The 21,063-nt window shown below is 42.0% G+C and overlaps 3 protein-coding genes across 7 annotated transcripts; 2 read left to right on the top strand and 1 right to left on the bottom strand.

Moving 5' to 3' along the window:
- Positions 1–153: 153 nt before the first annotated feature.
- Positions 154–2,095, top strand: LOC148887264 (histone H3.3A). Its single transcript, XM_089014870.1, has 4 exons — positions 154–297; positions 1,002–1,139; positions 1,243–1,396; positions 1,476–2,095. Exons 2-4 carry the CDS (start codon positions 1,012–1,014, stop codon positions 1,602–1,604), a joined length of 411 nt encoding a protein of 136 aa, XP_088870996.1. The 5' UTR covers positions 154–297; positions 1,002–1,011; the 3' UTR covers positions 1,605–2,095.
- LOC148887263 (uncharacterized) lies at positions 1,685–7,791 on the bottom strand. The gene is made up of 16 exons (XM_089014859.1): positions 7,434–7,791; positions 7,245–7,355; positions 6,749–6,824; positions 6,506–6,662; positions 5,943–5,988; positions 5,776–5,834; positions 5,662–5,697; positions 5,525–5,577; positions 4,579–4,711; positions 3,620–3,837; positions 3,483–3,528; positions 3,347–3,412; positions 3,194–3,253; positions 2,461–2,546; positions 2,267–2,370; positions 1,685–2,201 (listed from the first exon to the last, which is right to left on the bottom strand). The coding sequence occupies exons 1-16, from the start codon at positions 7,468–7,470 to the stop codon at positions 2,167–2,169; spliced, it is 1,323 nt and encodes a 440-aa protein (XP_088870985.1). The 5' UTR covers positions 7,471–7,791; the 3' UTR covers positions 1,685–2,166.
- A 119-nt stretch (positions 7,792–7,910) lies between these two features.
- LOC148887262 (butyrophilin subfamily 1 member A1) lies at positions 7,911–20,972 on the top strand. 5 transcript variants are annotated; one of them, XM_089014860.1, is made up of 10 exons: positions 7,911–8,033; positions 8,348–8,899; positions 8,980–9,078; positions 9,179–9,286; positions 9,724–9,882; positions 10,007–10,147; positions 12,201–12,252; positions 12,475–12,501; positions 20,082–20,108; positions 20,197–20,972. In XM_089014860.1, exons 2-10 carry the CDS (start codon positions 8,837–8,839, stop codon positions 20,754–20,756), a joined length of 1,236 nt encoding a protein of 411 aa, XP_088870986.1. In that variant the 5' UTR covers positions 7,911–8,033; positions 8,348–8,836; the 3' UTR covers positions 20,757–20,972. The 5 variants fall into 5 exon arrangements, with proteins under 5 accessions (XP_088870986.1, XP_088870989.1, XP_088870987.1 ...); XM_089014861.1 differs by having other exon boundaries at positions 7,920–8,033; positions 8,615–8,899; XM_089014863.1 differs by lacking the exon at positions 20,082–20,108.
- Positions 20,973–21,063: the final 91 nt, after the last annotated feature.

Genomic DNA, 21,063 nt, shown 5'->3' with positions numbered 1-21,063 from the left:
TACAACCCCGTGATTATTATTAAACGCCATTTTGACAAAACGAGGAACATATGAAGACAATAAATAATGACGTGCTGTAGCACACCATATTGATTTAGTTTGGAACATCTCATAGGCTCTTTCACGTGGCCGTTACCCATAAGTACCAATAACATGAAAGTGTCTTTGTAATATGACGTCATTCCGCACTATTAATACTTGGCCTCAAGCTTCCAGCCAGCATTGAACGTTTTCAGGTGACCGCGATCTGTTGTACGCGCAGCTCTTTTGCTTCACAACAACATCAACGTCACAAAGGTAAATATTTTGTATTTTTTTTAATTCGTATATACTGCGAAAATGATTTCATTTATTTCACCGTGATGTAGGCGATTGGTATCACAGTGTTGTTTGCTTGACGTAGGGAGCGTCTTATTAGCCCTTACAAGGACAATGGGCTCGTTTATATTGCCTTAAAAACTAAAACTGTTACCGATCAATCGTCCGTTCTGTACCGCTGGTAAGATGGATATAGTTATTAACGTTTGATCTGTTATAAAAATACGATTAATTTGACGTTAATTATAGGCGAACTAAAGCGTTATAAAATGTATTCTCAATGTCGAGTGGGGGTGAAATGAGAGCGAAAATGGCGAAGACGACAAACTGAGGCTGATGGCGGGCGGCCTCTTGTGAGCTACTCTTCTTTACCAACGTGCCGATTTCCTAAATGATCTTTCACGCGATGACCTCTGGCTAATGTAAACTGAGTTTTATTGACTTTATAAGTTGTGATAACGTAATAACTTTTTATTTTAGTTGGGTTGTGTATAGGGTATTTAGTGTGCGGCCGTTAATGGAGACGCCTTCTAGTTGTTAGGCGGTAGGGGGATGGGCGCCTTTTTTGTGGGCTAAGCTAACATGTTGACGCGGCTCGCCAACCGCGTTGCGTGTTTTATTTTAGTTCTCGGGTGCATGTTTGTTGGAGTAGTCTTTAATTCGACTGCAATGTTTTCGTCTAGGTAATACGCGATGGCTCGTACCAAGCAAACTGCCCGTAAATCCACTGGAGGAAAGGCGCCAAGGAAGCAGCTCGCTACCAAGGCAGCCAGGAAGAGTGCGCCCTCTACTGGGGGAGTGAAGAAGCCCCATCGCTACAGGTGGGTTTCAACGTCAACACATGACGTCACATATTCAGTGATGTCAGCATACTTGCTATAAAAATGTGGAGTGGGGGAAAAAATCATGGTTGCTTTTCTACAGGCCAGGCACTGTGGCTCTGAGGGAAATTCGTCGCTACCAGAAGTCCACCGAGTTGCTCATCCGCAAGCTGCCGTTCCAGCGCTTGGTGAGGGAGATTGCCCAGGACTTCAAGACTGATCTCCGCTTCCAAAGTGCTGCCATTGGAGCTCTCCAGGTAAATATTAACAAAACCGCGACCTGTATTAGCTGCTGCGATTGCATGAGGCTGATCTTATTCTATTGATTTCCAATAGGAGGCCAGTGAAGCTTACCTGGTGGGTTTGTTTGAGGACACCAATCTGTGCGCCATTCACGCCAAGCGTGTCACCATCATGCCCAAAGACATCCAACTGGCCCGCAGGATAAGGGGAGAAAGGGCCTAAACCCCCTTGACAGTGGCGTGTCAAGACAAATAATCATATTTATCATACCTAACCATTTTTTTGTGGACTTTTATTTTGTATTATTTTTTGGGTATTGAGTTTACGACTTTTGTATCGTATTTTCGCCATCAACCATTCCACAACCTAATGGGTAGTTGTTTAGGAATATTTGCCTGTTATGTGGATTGTTACTACGTGTAATACATCACTGCCCCTCCCTCCAGTTTTAGTGGGTAATGTCCTCCATTTATGATAGTGTCACACAAAACCATGTTGGCACCGTTGACCATTTCCGACACACACAAAAAAATGCAGCTTGCCCAACACATCATCTGTCTCAACTACTGTTACACAACTCTTGGTGCAAGGAGCAGCCCTTATTTTTCCGGACTGCTTTTTACATGTTTTCCACCATTGAACAAAACCCTGGCAGCTACATTTTAGTAATTGAGAATTGTCACGTCTTTCTATTAAAGTTCTTTATGAGTAGACATTTTGTGTGTGTAATATATTGATGATGCACTTTTTTTAGTTGTGACTGTTTATTTTACAAATGTACACGTCATACAAACCACTCTGTATGTCTGAAACCAGTGGCTGCAAGAGAAATTTCACATTTTAGTTTTAATTCTGAATTTTGAAGTAGGCGTCTATAATCTTACCTATGCGGCAAATGATGTCATCACACTCCTGACTGCTGGCAGCTTTGAGGACCACACAGTTGAAGGTGGTCGGGGACCTGGATGGAATTTCTGGTGGTCTGTTTCTGAAAATGACATCAAGCATGTTTGTTTTAGTGCAGGTGATTATCAAATCTTTTCAAATTTCAGAAACAATTTTATACTGTCATACTTACACTATGCAGAAGCCCAATATGGTGTAATCTGGCTGTGGGTACCTCCCAACACATGATATATCCGGATAGTGATGTTGACACACCATCTAAAGATAGGCAACATGATTCATTTTGAGAAAAAGATTCGGAATATGTATTTGCAATTAATTCATTCACTGCCAGAAATGTGCAAAAAAACGTCCACTCCAGTGCCAGGGTTTTTGTCATTTTCACACATTGCAGTACCCACAGAATATTGAGTTTTAGGACAACATGAACATTCAATGCAGTGTGAGAAACATTACTCTTGTTTCATGAGAAAAAAAGGTGTTAATTCCTAAGTTAAATGGATCTGGAGTTATTTGAGATTGAAATGAGGGCGGCTGTCCAAAATACAAAGCAATACATACATATTGGTTTATATACCGCTTATACAACAGCTGAAGCTGGAACAAAGCGCTAACAAATAAAGCTAAATGCTGCCCCCTTGTGGAAAAGAAAAAAACATTGCCAGAGGCCAGGGCTTTATCAGCACCCAAGCACGAAAAACCAACCCGAACAAATTTGTGAATGACGCTCTACGTCATATTTGGGTGCTTATAAATGTAATGTATTATTATTATTATTAGTGGGTTGTAGTAGTAGTACTAGCATAATAAGGGAAAAGCCGAAAGGAAAATACAAAGATTATTATTACTATTACTGTTACTGTTACTATTATTATACTAAAAAAAAAAACAGTGCAAAGACCCACCAGATTACTGCTTCTCTCTGTACACGTTATGTGCGTTTCCTGCAAATCTAAAAGCACTTCCTGGAAAATAAAAGCATAATGTTTGTGTTTATATTTCAATGGCTATGAAGAATGTCCTTTTAAGGGCCCGCGGCAAGGGAGCGGCGTCTTCACCTTGCTTGGCTGGTTTGCCTGTAGCACGTGTGCGATTGCATGTGGCAACACCTTTTTGGTTCCAAACTGAAAATAGAGCATGAAGATTTGTTACACAAGTACACCTCAATCATATGAACTGAGGAGAAAAACTTACTACTCCAATGTTTTTATCCCCCAATAACTGGACAATGTATACAATCCTACCAATAGGAGAAAAGGACGATCAACATGGCCGTTTTATTTCATGCACTTTGACAAAAATAGTGATATTTACTTGCTACACTGACTTGCCTTCCTTCCACAAGACACTGTGTCGGAATTGAGCTTCTGTGGTCATTAGCAACAGTCTGCTGAAAGGGAGCAGGACCAAGTTGCAGCCACGGATTCTCTCTCCTCAAAGACCGCAACAGTTTGACCAGAGGACGATACACTGTTCCGTCTCGGGCCTTCCAACGCACAACACGGATAGACAGGAAGGAGCCTTTCAAACGAGCCAGAACCACACCTGCCTAACGACAAAGAGGAACAAGTTCTAGTGGTTTGTAATATTTGGTTATAATAATCATAATAACATAATAACATTTCATTTCTAAGCGGCTTCCAAAACTCTCACTGTCACGTTACAGTCACTGGACAAGTTTTTCTGTGGGTGAGCAGCGGCTGCCACACGAGCCAGCGTTCACTCAACCCGGAAGTAATTCAAATAGAAAGAAAGCTAGCTAGATGATAAATAGCTAATAATAATAATACATTGCATCCACAAGCACCCTTACAAAACTCTCAAGGACATAGCCCTATGATAGCCCTATAGCTAATAGCTAGCTAGCTAGATAGCACATAGGTAGCAAGCTAGATAGCTAGCGAGATAGCTAGCTCGCTGGATATGGGACTATGAGACTATCTAGAACCAGGTATGGTTTATGAATGGAACCCAGTTGATCACAGTGAAAAGAACTGGTTTAAGGTTCTTGAAGTATCCAAGATACTAAAGTAAGCCTTTAGTGGGAATTTATCCAACTTAATATATCTCGAAAATCACCATCACATCAAATTTAATGAAACACACACAAAAAACAGATGGTGACTATTAAATGGAGATTAAATGAGTCATTAATTGTCTCACAGTGGAAAAAAATGTACATTTCACAACAGCAAAATCAAAATACAGGAGCTGCTGTAAAGGGAGCCATTCACGCGGCGCCATCTTGAAGTGAAAAACTTCATCAAGTGCCCATAAAAAAGTTTCCTACCTGTCCATTTTTAGAATTCCTCAAACAGATGCCATTGATTTCATCAATGACGTCGCCGCGACTGAGAAACTGGTCAACATGCGCCTGACCGCCGGATACCAAGTCCAAGAGGAAGACGCGCCCATTCAGGTAGCTTAATAAACAGATTGTGAGATAATGACAAATTAATCATTTACTGCCATTAAAAAATGTATTTGGGATCTCATTTTCTTTTGTATCAGTAAAAGTAAAAATTGTAACATCTATTTCATTCATATTTTGATGCATTTTTATACTTTGGGAAACATTTTCTGAATTTTGGGTCGGCTTGGAACGGTTTAGGGCATTTACATGGAAAAGGTGTCTCAACTTACAACTTTTTCGAGTTAAGAAATTTATTTGAGAACAAATTAATTTCCGAAGTAGACCAACCATTGAATTTAAATGAACGTACTTTTTTAACTCATTCACTGCCATTCACAAATTTATTCGGCAATTGAAAATATGACGTAGAGCGCCATTCCCGAATTTGTTGGGTTTTGTTTTTTTTCTTGTTTGAGTACCGATAAAGCGCTGGCCATAGCCTCAGGTAATGTTTTTTATTTTCCACAAGGGAGCAGCATTTCACTTTTTTGCCATGTTAGCGCTTTTTTCCAGCTTCAGCTGTTGTTAAAGCGCTATATAAACCAATATTGCATTGTATTGTGGACAGCCGCCCCCATTTCAAGCTCAGATAACTCCACACCGATATAATTTAGGATTTAACTCTTTTTTTTCTGATGACAGAAGAGGTTTATAACGCTTTATATAATGTTTATATAATCCTAAAACTCAATATTCTGTGGGTCCTAGAATTTGAGTGACAATGACAAATGACTGGAGTGGACACACTTTTTGTCTGGCAGTGAATCAGTTAGAAAAACAGTCTAAAAACAGACAAATGGAATTCAAAATCAACAATACAAACCTTAAGATCATTCCCACTTGTCTACATGGCACCACTTCATATATTTCGCACACCTGAATAAAAAAAAACATACAAAACAACAAGAACATCAGACTGTTTTTAAGGCTATGATTTAAAAAATAATGAAGTCACATTACCGGTAAAAGCCAGCTTTCATCCAAGAAACTACAATTCTGTACAAAGACACAAAGATATAAGCGAGCTTATTCATTTTAGCACTGAGCTGTACAAGTAGTACAAAAACAACTGACCTCCATGTCCAGTTTAAACTCCATTTGCGAGAGAACCAACAGCAAGGACATAAAAGGTTCTGCAAGGGGCGAATTTGTGACGTTTATTTACATTTGAATACGGGATAATCTGATTTATTTAGTACGGCTTTAATAAAGCATCTGTATGAGAAATTACAAACACTTACCTAAAAATTCCTCATTTCTGAGGATCGAAAAGGCTTCGCTGTACCACTAAAGGAGGACAAAACAATGTTAACGTTAAAAAATGTGGACAATAGTCGATAATCACATTTTATGATTGTCGTAGGTTAAAATGCTAAATTTGAGACTGATGAGACATCTCTGTAGAAGTTAAAGAGGTCAAAAGAGGTCAATTCAATTCATTCAAGTCAAAAGTAAAAAAGAAAAATGGCTGACAATTAATGTAAACTAATATTTTATTTGTTTGTGAAACCAATATGTATGTATTTCGTTGTATTTTGGACAACCGCCCTCATTTCACACTCATATAACTCCAGACCCATATAATTTAGGAATTAACTCTTTTTTTCTGATGAAAGAAGGTTTTTTACACTACATTGAATGTTTATGTAGCCCTAAAACTGAATATTGTGTGGGTCTTGGAATTTGAATGACAATGACAAAAACCCTGGCACTGGAGTGTACACCTTTTTTTGCACATCTGGCGGTGAATGAGTGAATTAAGATGATTTCTAAGCGACTCCTCAAACAAAATATTGCATCTTACCTCCAAGATTTTGGGGGTGTGCAGGAGGTGAGTGACGAATTGTGGAAGGGTCTTGCTGCTGAGACCCAATCGGAGCAGGTAACGGCCTCGGCCCTGAACTGAGATCAGCTTCCTGCAAGTTTTAGTTTGTTCCACAGCCCGTGCCACAGTGCACAACCTACAACAAAAGCAATCATCAAGCATATTTTTAAGTAACATTCACATTTCAACTTATTGTCACTTCTTAAATAAGAATATTTATACCTGCCGCATGTATCTTTACGGGGAAGCTGCTCAAAACATTGCCAGTAGTCTCTATGAACCAGATTGAAGACTGGCTCTGGATAAAAAGAAAGTGCACATACTTTATGCAAATTATACTGTTAAAAATAAGACAAAAAGACTGACATGAGAATTGCTTTTCGGTAAGCCTTGACTACAGCCTCTTTCAGGTTCTGTCCATCATAATAGTATTTTGTTTTCTGTAAAATGCACACAATTAAGTTAGTTTTTTTGTCATCAACTGCTGTTTAAACCTTGATCGCTTCGTTCGATGCCTGTTGCTCAAGTATATCAGCAAGTTAGTCGTGAAATGAAACTTGGAATGTCCATACTCGACACAAGCACGAACAGAAGCTGCAATTAAGTCTTTGCACCGGTGTCATTTTGTAATAAAAAATCTGATTAATATTAAGTCATAAACAACTAGATTAAGATACCAGAGGGATATTTTATCAGTAGTATAAACATGATTACTAACGTTGGAGTCCTTTCCTGAGAACCAACTCAAGAAGCTGACAGCAAGAGGTGAGGTGAGGGCTGCTGTCCGTCACTGTCTGCCCATCATCTGATTGCATGTTCAACAAGCACACTGGCAGCGATGAAGGGGAGAGAAAAAACATTAATACGTACTCCCACTTTGAGGACGATCCCGTGTTGTAAAAATTACCTTTGAGGGCGCTGAGAAGTGGATCTCTGGGTGCCATATTCGGATAAACTTGTAACAACGCTCCACTTCCGCGTGGTGCGTTTGAACGAATCTTTATTTAGATTTTATTTACGAGTTCTCCAACGTCGTTAAGAATGTACCACAAACATCGCGAATGACCTAAATATTCTTGCATTCCATTGAATTCGAAACAATTTGACCAATGTGGTGGCATTTTCCACACGGTCAAAGTGACGACTGTCGCAAGGTGCGTTCAAAGACTACTTTCAGTAGTATGCATTTCGGTATTTACCACGAAATGATAAACCAAACGCAGTGTTTATTCTTCTGTTATTATACGTGCGAAAACAGAAAGAATTACGCAAAATAAAATATGAACGACACAAAAAAACGCGTCAAAACACTAAGCGGTTTGTAATGATATGGTGCCCACTAGCGGTTGTAACACCAACCTGGAGTTTAGTGTCGGTCAAAAGGGATAAAGCACCCAGCAGATCCTCGCAGTGCAAGTGTCTCTCTGTCGGATGTGCTATTTTTTTCCGGAGAAAAAACCGCGAGCAGATTGACAAGTGAATACGAAAGATCATTTCTCTCTCAAAGGTCAGTATTTTACAAATGCAAGATATTTTGCAACCATTTGCATCGTCGTTAACTGTGGAAAGTACAACTGCTTTGCACGTGTACGTACACGTTTTGTTATTTGTTATTCTTCAATTTGCACGTTTACATTTTGACGCCTCATCATTACACTACATCATGAATCTTTTTAAATTTATCAGCAATTGTGTATATTATGACGTTCTTGTCACCACCCATTTGCAGAGGTGGTTCTACTAACTTCTACAGTACGTGGATATGTTTTTGTCTCACAACAACCCACGAGTGGTAATCCCGGATTTTCTCTAATCTTTCAGATCTTTGTCTGCACATGTTTTCCCTCACACTTGCTCATCATAAATAAACAAAGGTGGGGCTCAATGTGAGATGTGAAAGCACCTCAGATAATAGCAGATCTAATCATTGTATTTTATATATTACGTATTTTGTTTCATGACAAACATTTTTGCACGTTTTTGTGGCTGTTTCTGGGGATCTTTTTAGAAATTGTTTTCAATGGATTCCCAACGTGCATAGTTTCATTTGCTTTTCTTTTAATATCTACATTTTGTGATTTCAAATAGATCATCCATCCATCCACAAAAACCCACCCACTCACCCACCCATTCATCCATAAAAACCCATCCATCCATCCATCCATCCATCCATCCATCCATCCATCCATCCATCCATCCATCCATCCATCCATTTACTCAGCTATATAACTGGCTATTAAATTAGCTATCCATCCAACCCACCCATCCTAAAAACCCATTCATCAATCCATTCATCCATCATCATCCAACATGATGAAAGAATGCCTGCGGTTCGTCATTGAACCAGCCCAAAAACTCAAAAGCCGATTAAAGGTATGGCATTGAATTTGTGCTAAAATGGAGCGATAGTTCCCTCTAAAACACGACTTAATCATTTTTTTTGTTGATACCAGGAATCCAGCAAACGAGTAAGGCTAGAAAAAAAAGAACAGCTAGTCGAAAGTCAATTATTTATCATGGAGCTGGCCCGGGAACTCAGCAAAATTTGCCAGGTAATCTCCACATGCTTTTTGTTGACATCCACTTTTGCAGTACAGGCATCGCTAAATCCTTTTCTTCATTATAAGTCTCCAATTTGTGATTCTTGTTTAGAAATGCAATGTTCTGCAACATATATGGTCCGGTGATGATGTGTGGCCAGCTGGCTTGTGTCGGGATTTTATTGTGGAATGGGCTGCTGTGTTGGAGAGAAAAGTTCAGGTACAACTATATGAAATAATTAACAAGATATGTGTTATAATTGAATAAAAAAGGGAGTATGACCCAAAGTGCAAAAACAACAAAAAGTGAAAAAAACACTTTCTGTGTTTTCAGACTTTACACATTCAATCCAGAGTATCCATATACAGTATATGTATATTTTTGGTCACTTTTTTTCAAGACTTATTCACTGCCAGTCATGCGTAAAAAAAATGTGTCCACTCCAGTGCCAGGGTTTTTGTCATTGTCACTCAAATTCCAGGACACACCTAATATTGAGTTTTAGGACTACATAAATATTCAATGCAGTTTAAGAAATCTTAGACTCTCTTTTTTTTCATCAGAAAAAAGTTAATTCATAAATTATATGGGTATGGAGTTATCTGAGTTTGAAATGAGGGCATCTGGAATAAACTGCACTTTATGTCTTGTGTTAGTCAAGAGTCAGCCTATCAGACTGTCACGACCACAAACCGGAAAAGAAAGACTGGAAGGGTCACCTCCTTTGCATCCTGGAAGCTGGAGGCGAGTATGATATGGGGCCTCATAAAAGGGTCATCATGGAGTGGACACAGGAAATTAAAAAGAAGCCACAGGTGAGAATGACGTTGAAAATGCAGTCTGAACAAAGTGATTACGGTAAAGTCTGACCTTGATTGTCGTCCTCGTCATACTTAGGCCGTCCTCAGAAAGCCTTCGTGTTCTAATCTCCTCTTGCAGCCCAGCGTGTGGCCCGGTGAGCCAGTACTCATGATGCTGGATGACTTAGAGTTCCAGTGGAAGAAGGGCAGTTTGCCCAACTTGCTCCTTGCTCTTGAGCTTGTCATGTTGGTTGTGCTGAACGCTGACAGGCCTGTCCAGGTTTGTGCCCCTTTTTTTCAGTAATTCACTGCCAGAGATCCACAAAAATGTGTCCACTCCAGTGCGTGAGATTTTGTCATTGTCACTCCAATTCCAGGACCCACAGAATATTGACTTTTAGGACTACATTAACATTCAATGCAGTTTAAGAAACCTTAGACTCTCTTCTTTCATCAGAATGAAAGAGTTAATTCCTAAATTATATAGATCTGGAGTTATATGAGCTGGCGGTACTGCACCTCCATAGAAATGAATGGGAAAATGGCCTGACCATTCAAATGAATGGGGAGATCGCCGTCTTGCGGACATTTTTGGTACTGCGTCTCCACCACTCAAATGGGTAGGGAAATGGCCAACGCATTGAAATGAATGGGGAGAGCGCCCCCACCTCCCCGCGGCCAAAGGCGGTACTGCGTCTCCCTTCAAATGCTCGTTCCTTTTGTAGAATAAAAGGTAGCGTATTTTCTTATATATGGACTACATATTTAATACTTTCGCAGTATGTACGGTTCTTTTTTCCTTTGACATTGTTTTCCACTTGTATAAATTCAGTATTTTGCACATGAAAGGTTGATGATACAAGGATGACAATACTTTTATGGGACACAAAAAAAGTAATGCAATATATTGTGAAATACACAAATATGTAGTGTTTCACGTTGATGTTTTAAATTGTGTGTTTTTAGGAAGATGTGACAAAGGAATGGTTGGCCAGAAAGCAGAGAAATCAGAACACTCAAATTCTAGAACCCACAGAATATTGAATTTTTGGGCTACATTGACATTCAATGCAGTTTAAGAAAGCTTAGACTCTCTTCTTTCATCAGAATAAAAGTGATAATTGCTAAATTATATGGCTCTGTAGTTATATGAGCTGGCGGTACTGCGCCTCCATAGAAATGAATGGGAAAATGGCCTGACCATTCAAATGAATGGGGAGATCGCCGTCTTGCGGACATTTTTGGTACTGCGTCTCCACCACTCAAATGGGTAGGGAAATGGCCAACGCATTGAAATGAATGGGGAGAGCGCCCCCACCTCCCCGCGGCCAAAGGCGGTACTGCGTCTCCCTTCAAATGCTCGTTCCTTTTGTAGAATAAAAGGTTGCATATTTTCTTATATATGGACTACATATTTAATACTTTCGCAGTATGTACGGTTCTTTTTGCCTTGAACATTGTTTTCCACGTGTACAGCTTAGTCTTAAGACACGTTTATGTATCTGCTTTCTACATACAGTCATTAGTTTGCACATGAAAGGTTGATGATACAAGAATGACAATACTTTTATAGGACAAAAAAAGTAATGCAATATATTGTGAAATACACAAATAGTGTTTCACGTTGATCTTTTCAATTGTGTGTGTTTAGGAGGATGTGACAAAAGAATGGTTGGTCCGAAAGCAGAGAAATCAGAACACTCAAATTCCAGGACCCACAGAATATTAAATTTTAGGACTACATTCACATTAAATGCAGTTTAAGAAACCTTAGACTCTCTTCTTTCATCAGAATAAAAGTGTTAATTCCTAAATTATATGGATTTGGAGTTATACGAGCTGGCGGTACTGCACCTCCATAGAAATGAATGAGAAAATGGCCTGCCCATTCAAATGAATGGGAAGATCGCCGTCTTGCGGACATTTTTGGTACTGCGTCTCCACCACTCAAGTGGGTCGTGAAATGGCCAACGCATTGAAATGAATGGGGAGAGCGCCCCCACCTCCCCGCGGCCAAAAGCGGTATTGCGTCTCACTTCAAATGCGCGTTCCCTTTGCAGAATAAAAGGTCGTGTATTTTCTTATATATGGAGTACATATTTAATACTTTTGCAGTATGCACGGTTCTTTTTGCCTTTGACATTGTTTTCCACGTGTACAGCTTAGTCTTAAGACACGTTTTTGTATCTGCTTTCTACATACAGTCATTATTTTGCACATGAAAGGTTGAGAATGACAATACTTTTATGGGACACAAAAAAGTAATGAAATATAATGTGAAATACACAAATAGGTAGTGTATCACGTTGATGTTTTCAGTTGTGTGTGTTTAGGAGGATGTGACAAAGGAATGGCTGGTCAGAAAGCAGAGAAATCAGAACATGGGTGAGAACGTCTTTGTAGCTTGGAAATTATAAATGTAAACGTGATCATATTTATCATTGGTGCCCAATAGTCAATGAAGGAGCCAACTGTGGGAATTTGCTCTGTGAGACTTAGTTACATTTATTTAGTTAGTTATTCTGGTGATTACAAGCTACATTAATCCATTTGATTTATCTTGCCTATTTGGAAGATGGCTGAAACATTTTTCCTTCCATTTTACAGATGCTGTTCAATACATCCCTCATGCTGGTAAGCGGAAGTAATTAAATTTCACCCCAAAAATTGCCATTTGCCATGCATGCCATGCATGAATTATGATACTTTATATGAGGATTATTGAGGATTTGTTTAACATATTCACTCAAAAAAGGGAAACCTTTGAAGTGTACATGTATAATTTATGTTTACTCCATATATAAGAAAATACGCAACTGTTTATTCGACAAAAGGAACGAGCATTTCAAGGGAGACGCAATTCCGCCTTTGGCCGCGGGGAGGTAGGGGCGCTCTCCCCATTCATTTCAATGCGTTGGCCATTTCCCTACCCATTTGAGTGGTGGAGACGCAGTACCAAAAATGTCCGCAAGACGGCGATCTTCCCATTCATTTGAATGGGCAGGCCATTTTCCCCATTCATTTCTATGGAGGCGCAGTACCGCCTTTGGCCGCGCGGAGGTGGGGGCGCTCTCCCCATTCATTTCAATGCGTTGGCCATTTCCCTTCCCATTTGAGTGGTGGAGACGCAGTACCAAAAATGTCCGCAAGACGGCGATCTTCCCATTCATTTGAATGGGCAGGCCATTTTCCCATTCATTTCTATGGGGGCGCAGTACCGCCTTTGGCCGCGCGGAGGTGGGGGCGCTCTCCCCATTCATTTCAATGCGGTGGCCATTTCCGTCCCCATTTGAGTGGTGGAGACGCAGTACCAAAAATGTCCGCAAGACGGCGATCTTCCCATTCATTTGAATGGGCAGGCCATTTTCCCATTCATTTCTATGGAGGCGCAGTACCGCCTTTGGCCGCGCGGAGGTGGGGGCGCTCTCCCCATTCATTTCAATGCGTTGGCCATTTCCTTACCCATTTGAGTGGTGGACACGCAGTACCAAAAATGTCCGCAAGACGGCGATCTTCCCATTCATTTGAATGGGCAGGCCATTTTCCCATTCATTTCTATGGAGGCGCAGTACCGCCTTTGGCCGCGCGGAGGTGGGGGCGCTCTCCCCATTCATTTCAATGCGTTGGCCATTAACCCTCGCCATTTGAGTGGTGGAGACGCAGTACCAAAAATGTCCGCAAGACGGCGATCTTCCCATTCATTTGAATGGGCAGGCCATTTTCCCATTCATTTCTATGGAGGCGCAGTACCGCCTTTGGCCGCGCGGAGGTGGGGGCGCTCTCCCCATTCATTTCAATGCGGTGGCCATTTTGGCCATTTTCCCATTCATTTTTATGGAGGCGCAGTACCGCTTTTGGCCGCGCGGAGGTGGGGGCGCTCTCCCCATTCATTTCAATGCGTTGGCCATTTCCCTACCCATTTGAGTGGTGGAGACGCAGTACCAAAACTGTCCGCAAGACGGCGATCTTCCCATTCATTTGAATGGGCAGGCCATTTTCCCATTCATTTCTATGGAGGCGCAGTACCGCCAGCTCATATAACTCCAGATCTATATAATTTAGGAATTAACACTTTTATTCTGATGAAAGAAGAGAGTCTAAGGTTTCTTAAACTGCATTGAATGTTAATGTAGTCCTAAAATTCAATATTCTGTGGGTCCTGGAATTGGAGTATTCTGATTTCTCTGCTTTCTGACCAACCATTCCTTTGTCACATCCTCCTAAACACACACAACTGAAAACATCAACGTGATACACTACCTATTTGTGTATTTCACAATATATTGCATTACTTTTGTTCATGTGCAAAATAATTACTGTTTGTAGAAAGCAGATAAAAACCTGTCTTAAAACTGAGCTGTACAAGTGGAAAACAATGTTTCAGGCAAAAACAACTGTACATACTGCAAAAGTATCAAATATACACTCCATATATAAGGAAATACGCAACCTTTTATTCTACAAAAGGAACGCGCATTTGAAGTGAGACTCAAACCGCCTTTGGCCGCGGGGAGGTGGGGGCGCTCTCCCCATTCATTTCAATGCGTTGGCCATTTCCCTTCCCATTTGAGTGGTGGAGACGCAGTACCAAAAATGTCCGCAAGACGGCGATCTTCCCATTCATTTGAATGGTCAGGCCATTTTCCCATTCATTTCAATGGAGGCGCAGTACCGCCTTTGGCCTCGCGGAGGTGGGGGCGCTCTCCCCATTCATTTCAATGCGTTGGCCATTTCCCTTCCCATTTGAGTGGTGGAGACGCAGTACCAAAAATGTCCGCAAGACGGCGATCTTCCCATTCATTTGAATGGGCAGGCCATTTTCCCATTCATTTCTATGGGGGCGCAATACCGCCTTTGGCCGCGCGGAGGTGGGGGCGCTCTCCCCATTCATTTCAATGCGGTGGCCATTTCCCTACCCATTTGAGTGGTGGAGACGCAGTACCAAAAATGTCCGCAAGACGGCGATCTTCCCATTCATTTGAATGGGCAGGCCATTTTCCCATTCATTTCTATGGAGGCGCAGTACCGCCTTTGGCCGCGCGGAGGTGGGGGCGCTCTCCCCATTCATTTCAATGCGTTGGCCATTTCCTTACCCATTTGAGTGGTGGACACGCAGTACCAAAAATGTCCGCAAGACGGCGATCTTCCCATTCATTTGAATGGGCAGGCCATTTTCCCATTCATTTCTATGGAGGCGCAGTACCGCCTTTGGCCGCGCGGAGGTGGGGGCGCTCTCCCCATTCATTTCAATGCGTTGGCCATTAACCCGAGCCATTTGAGTGGTGGAGACGCAGTACCAAAAATGTCCGCAAGACGGCGATCTTCCCATTCATTTGAATGGGCAGGCCATTTTCCCATTCATTTCTATGGAGGCGCAGTACCGCCTTTGGCCGCGCGGAGGTGGGGGCGCTCTCCTTATTCATTTCAATGCGGTGGCCATTTAGGCCATTTTCCCATTCATTTTTATGGAGGCGCAGTACCGCTTTTGGCCGCGCGGAGGTGGGGGCGCTCTCCCCATTCATTTCAATGCGTTGGCCATTTCCCTACCCATTTGAGTGGTGGAGACGCAGTACCAAAACTGTCCGCAAGACGGCGATCTTCCCATTCATTTGAATGGGCAGGCCATTTTCCCATTCATTTCTATGGAGGCGCAGTACCGCCAGCTCATATAACTCCAGATCTATATAATTTAGGAATTAACACTTTTATTCTGATGAAAGAAGAGAGTCTAAGGTTTCTTAAACTGCATTGAATGTTAATGTAGTCCTAAAATTCAATATTCTGTGGGTCCTGGAATTGGAGTATTCTGATTTCTCTGCTTTCTGACCAACCATTCCTTTGTCACATCCTCCTAAACACACACAACTGAAAACATCAACGTGATACACTACCTATTTGTGTATTTCACAATATATTGCATTACTTTTGTTCATGTGCAAAATAATTACTGTTTGTAGAAAGCAGATAAAAACCTGTCTTAAAACTGAGCTGTACAAGTGGAAAACAATGTTTCAGGCAAAAACAACTGTACATACTGCAAAAGTATCAAATATACACTCCATATATAAGGAAATACGCAACCTTTTATTCTACAAAAGGAACGCGCATTTGAAGTGAGACTCAAACCGCCTTTGGCCGCGGGGAGGTGGGGGCGCTCTCCCCATTCATTTCAATGCGTTGGCCATTTCCCTTCCCATTTGAGTGGTGGAGACGCAGTACCAAAAATGTCCGCAAGACGGCGATCTTCCCATTCATTTGAATGGTCAGGCCATTTTCCCATTCATTTCAATGGAGGCGCAGTACCGCCTTTGGCCTCGCGGAGGTGGGGGCGCTCTCCCCATTCATTTCAATGTGTTGGCCATTTCCCTTCCCATTTGAGTGGTGGAGACGCAGTACCAAAAATGTCCGCAAGACGGCGATCTTCCCATTCATTTGAATGGGCAGGCCATTTTCCCATTCATTTCTATGGGGGCGCAATACCGCCTTTGGCCGCGCGGAGGTGGGGGCGCTCTCCCCATTCATTTCAATGCGGTGGCCATTTCCCTACCCATTTGAGTGGTGGAGACGCAGTACCAAAAATGTCCGCAAGACGGCGATCTTCCCATTCATTTGAATGGGCAGGCCATTTTCCCATTCATTTCTATGGAGGCGCAGTACCGCCTTTGGCCGCGCGGAGGTGGGGGCGCTCTCCCCATTCATTTCAATGCGTTGGCCATTTCCTTACCCATTTGAGTGGTGGACACGCAGTACCAAAAATGTCCGCAAGACGGCGATCTTCCCATTCATTTGAATGGGCAGGCCATTTTCCCATTCATTTCTATGGAGGCGCAGTACCGCCTTTGGCCGCGCGGAGGTGGGGGCGCTCTCCCCATTCATTTCAATGCGTTGGCCATTAACCCTAGCCATTTGAGTGGTGGAGACGCAGTACCAAAAATGTCCGCAAGACGGCGATCTTCCCATTCATTTGAATGGGCAGGCCATTTTCCCATTCATTTCTATGGAGGCGCAGTACCGCCTTTGGCCGCGCGGAGGTGGGGGCGCTCTCCTTATTCATTTCAATGCGGTGGCCATTTAGGCCATTTTCCCATTCATTTTTATGAAGGCGCAGTACCGCTTTTGGCCGCGCGGAGGTGGGGGCGCTCTCCCCATTCATTTCAATGCGTTGGCCATTTCCCTACCCATTTGAGTGGTGGAGACGCAGTACCAAAACTGTCCGCAAGACGGCGATCTTCCCATTCATTTGAATGGGCAGGCCATTTTCCCATTCATTTCTATGGAGGCGCAGTACCGCCAGCTCATATAACTCCAGATCTATATAATTTAGGAATTAACACTTTTATTCTGATGAAAGAAGAGAGTCTAAGGTTTCTTAAACTGCATTGAATGTTAATGTAGTCCTAAAATTCAATATTCTGTGGGTCCTGGAATTGGAGTATTCTGATTTCTCTGCTTTCTGACCAACCATTCCTTTGTCACATCCTCCTAAACACACACAACTGAAAACATCAACGTGATACACTACCTATTTGTGTATTTCACAATATATTGCATTACTTTTGTTCATGTGCAAAATAATTACTGTTTGTAGAAAGCAGATAAAAACCTGTCTTAAAACTGAGCTGTACAAGTGGAAAACAATGTTTCAGGCAAAAACAACTGTACATACTGCAAAAGTATCAAATATACACTCCATATATAAGGAAATACGCAACCTTTTATTCTCCAAAAGGAACGCGCATTTGAAGTGAGACTCAAACCGCCTTTGGCCGCGGGGAGGTGGGGGCGCTCTCCCCATTCATTTCAATGCGTTGGCCATTTCCCTTCCCATTTGAGTGGTGGAGACGCAGTACCAAAAATGTCCGCAAGACGGCGATCTTCCCATTCATTTGAATGGTCAGGCCATTTTCCCATTCATTTCAATGGAGGCGCAGTACCGCCTTTGGCCTCGCGGAGGTGGGGGCGCTCTCCCCATTCATTTCAATGCGTTGGCCATTTCCCTTCCCATTTGAGTGGTGGAGACGCAGTACCAAAAATGTCCGCAAGACGGCGATCTTCCCATTCATTTGAATGGGCAGGCCATTTTCCCATTCATTTCTATGGGGGCGCAGTACCGCCAGCTCATATAACTCCAGATCTATATAATTTAGGAATTAACACTTTTATTCTGATGAAAGAAGAGAGTCTAAGGTTTCTTAAACTGCATTGAATGTTAATGTAGTCCTAAAATTCAATATTCTGTGGGCCCTGGAATTTGAGTGTTCTGATTGCTCTGCTTTCTGACCAACCATTCCTTTGACACATCCTCCTAAACACACACAATTGAAAACATTAACGTGAAACACTACATATTTGTGTATTTCACAATATATTGCATTACTTTTTTGTCCCATTAAAGCAGGGGTCGGGAACCTTTTTGACTAAGAGAGCCATAAAAGTAAAATATTTAGAAATGTTTTTCAGCGAGAGCCACACGCATGCGCGCGCGCACATACAAATGCTCGCGTGCTCGTGCGCACACACACGCTCACGCACGGCCACTTTTCAACAAAATATCAGAATGTATTATTTAAAATAACTTTGTGATAGTACTCACCGTTAACATGGATGGTTTTCCGTTCCTCGTGGTTGGTAAAAATCCAGGAAAACGATCGGAATGAAATTCAATTTGCCGGTCCAGAGGCGAAGTTACTGCTAGTTAGCCTGCACACGGCTCATAACCTTCCACACTTGCTATCTGCAATCTACTTCTCGCAGAAGTATGTCGATGCTAACGTTAACATGGGGTTTGTTAAAATGTCACTGACATTCGACTGTTTCATCGATGGTATTGTTTCATTGCAAATTAGAATCAGAACATTTTCTCTCCTCATGCTCCGGCGCATTCAGGCCGAAGTGCACAAGTTGGGCTCATTTAAAGGGCCGTTTACCTGTTTCAACATGACGGCCACGATCATCCAATCAACATGGCGCTTTCGGCCATTCTAGGTCAGTGTCATCCAATCAAAATTGCGCTTTCCGCCAACTGCAGCCCCAACGGGAAATGAACGACGAAAAAAACGACAATATGTATTACAATATGTAATATTTATCGGCGAGCTATATGCAATCATCAAAAGAGCCATATATGGCTCGCGAGCCATAGGTTCCCGACCCCTGCATTAAGTATTGTCATTCTCAAACTTTCATGTACAAAATAATGACTGTTTGTAGAAAGCAGATACAAAAACATGTCTTAAGAATGAGCTGTACAAGTGGAAAACAATGTTTCAGGCAAAAAGAACCGTACATACTGCAAAAATATTAATATTAATTATTAATATCTAATTATATATACTCCATATATAAGAAAATATGCAACCTTTTATTCTACAAAAGGAACGAGCATTTGAAGGGAGACGCAGTACCGCCTTTGGCCGCGGGGAGGTGGGGGCGCTCTCCCCATTCATTTCAATGCGTTGGCCATTTCCCTACCCATTTGAGTGGTGGAGACGCAGTACCAAAAATGTCCGCAAGACGGCGATCTCCCCATTCATTTGAATGGTCAGGCCATTTTCTCATTCATTTCTATGGAGGTGCAGTACCGCATATAACTCCAGATCCATATAATTTAGGAATTAAGTCTTTTTTTCTGATGAAAGATGAGAGTTTCGAGTTTTTTACGATGCATTGAATGTTTATGTAGTCCTAAAACTCAATATTCTGTGGGTCCTGGAATTTGAGTGACAATGACAAAAACTCAAGCACTGGAGTGGACAGATTTTTGCGCATCTGGCAGTGAATGAGTTAAAAAAAAAAGGGGTACACAAACCTGGACAGGCCTGTCTGCATTCAGCACAACCAACATTACAAGCTCAAGAGCAAAAAGCAAGTTGGGAAAACTGCCCTTTTTCTATTGGAACTCCAAGTCATCCATCATCATGAGTATTAGACTAACTGACAAAAATGAAAAATATTGAGCAACAGCACATGAACTCATAATAACGTGATTCTGTTGTTAAAGCGCTATATAAATCAATATGTATTGTATTCCTCTCAGCCAATCAGTGAATTAAATAAGTCATAAAAAAGTATTACAATTAAATCTGTATTTGAAAAATGAATTACTTTGAAAATCATTTAAAGGGGTGCCAAATGTCCCAAGCTGCCACCTATACTAAGTGAATTAAAATAAATTCATATTTTTAATAATTCATAACTAATATTTTTCTTTACAGTGTGGAATTGGATCTGTGAGGCCTCAGGTGTGTACGTTTTGTTGAATTTAAAAAAAAGGATCATATTAGAGTTGTGATTCTGTTATATCGAGTTGTGATCCCTGTGCCGTCGCAGAGGACGTGATTCTGGACCCGGACTCGGCCAACCCAGATCTGCTGATCTCCACGAACGAAAAGAGCATGCGATGCGGCTTAGAGCGTCGCGACGTCCCAAATTGCGACGGCCGTTTCGACGGCTGGTGGTGCGCGGCGGCTCAAGAGGGCTACGCTTCCGGACGCCACTACTGGGAAGTGGAGGTGGGCCAACGGGACTGGCGCTTAGGTGTGGCCAAAGCCTCCGCCGTCAGGCGAGGTTTTCGTTCACTCAACACAGACACGGGTTACCTCACCCTCCGTTTGGAGAGGGGCAAAGATCTCAAGGCCTTGACCGTGCCTGCCATATCGCTCCCTCTGACGTTGGCGCCCAGAAAGGTCGGCGTGTATCTGGACTACGAGCAGGGCCAGTTGTCCTTCTACGACGTGGACAAGCGGTCTCACGTGTACACCTTCAACGACAAGTTCACAGAGGAGCTTGTCCCCATATTCGGGACGGTCGAGGTGCTTAAGGACTTGCTGATCAGGCCGCCCGGGGTCAAGGAACGGTGCCTCTGTCCCGGAACTTGCCTCTGGAACTAACATGGCAATAATCCACGATGAACTAAAATCCACTGAAGAGATTTAAATGTGTCTATAGATGCCAATAGATGGCTCCAAACTACTTATTTTGTGGAAAAGAAACTCCTCAACTGACTTCAACATAGTTCTTGGGCATCAAGATGTCACATTTCCCCAAAATGAAGCGCCTTTTACTCACTATCATATTGTATTTTCAAAATAAATTTGTGAATTGCAGTGAATGAGTTAATGTGGGGTATTTGCAACATGGCTTATTTTATTTATTTTTGTACATAAAACCTGGTTTGGAAGAAAAAGCGCTAACTTG

Source organism: Hippocampus bargibanti, linkage group LG15, assembly GCF_051943395.1.
Source record: "Hippocampus bargibanti isolate YZ-2025 linkage group LG15, ASM5194339v1, whole genome shotgun sequence".
Classification (NCBI taxonomy): domain Eukaryota; kingdom Metazoa; phylum Chordata; class Actinopteri; order Syngnathiformes; family Syngnathidae; genus Hippocampus; species Hippocampus bargibanti.
This window is presented reverse-complemented; position numbering and strand designations above follow the sequence as displayed.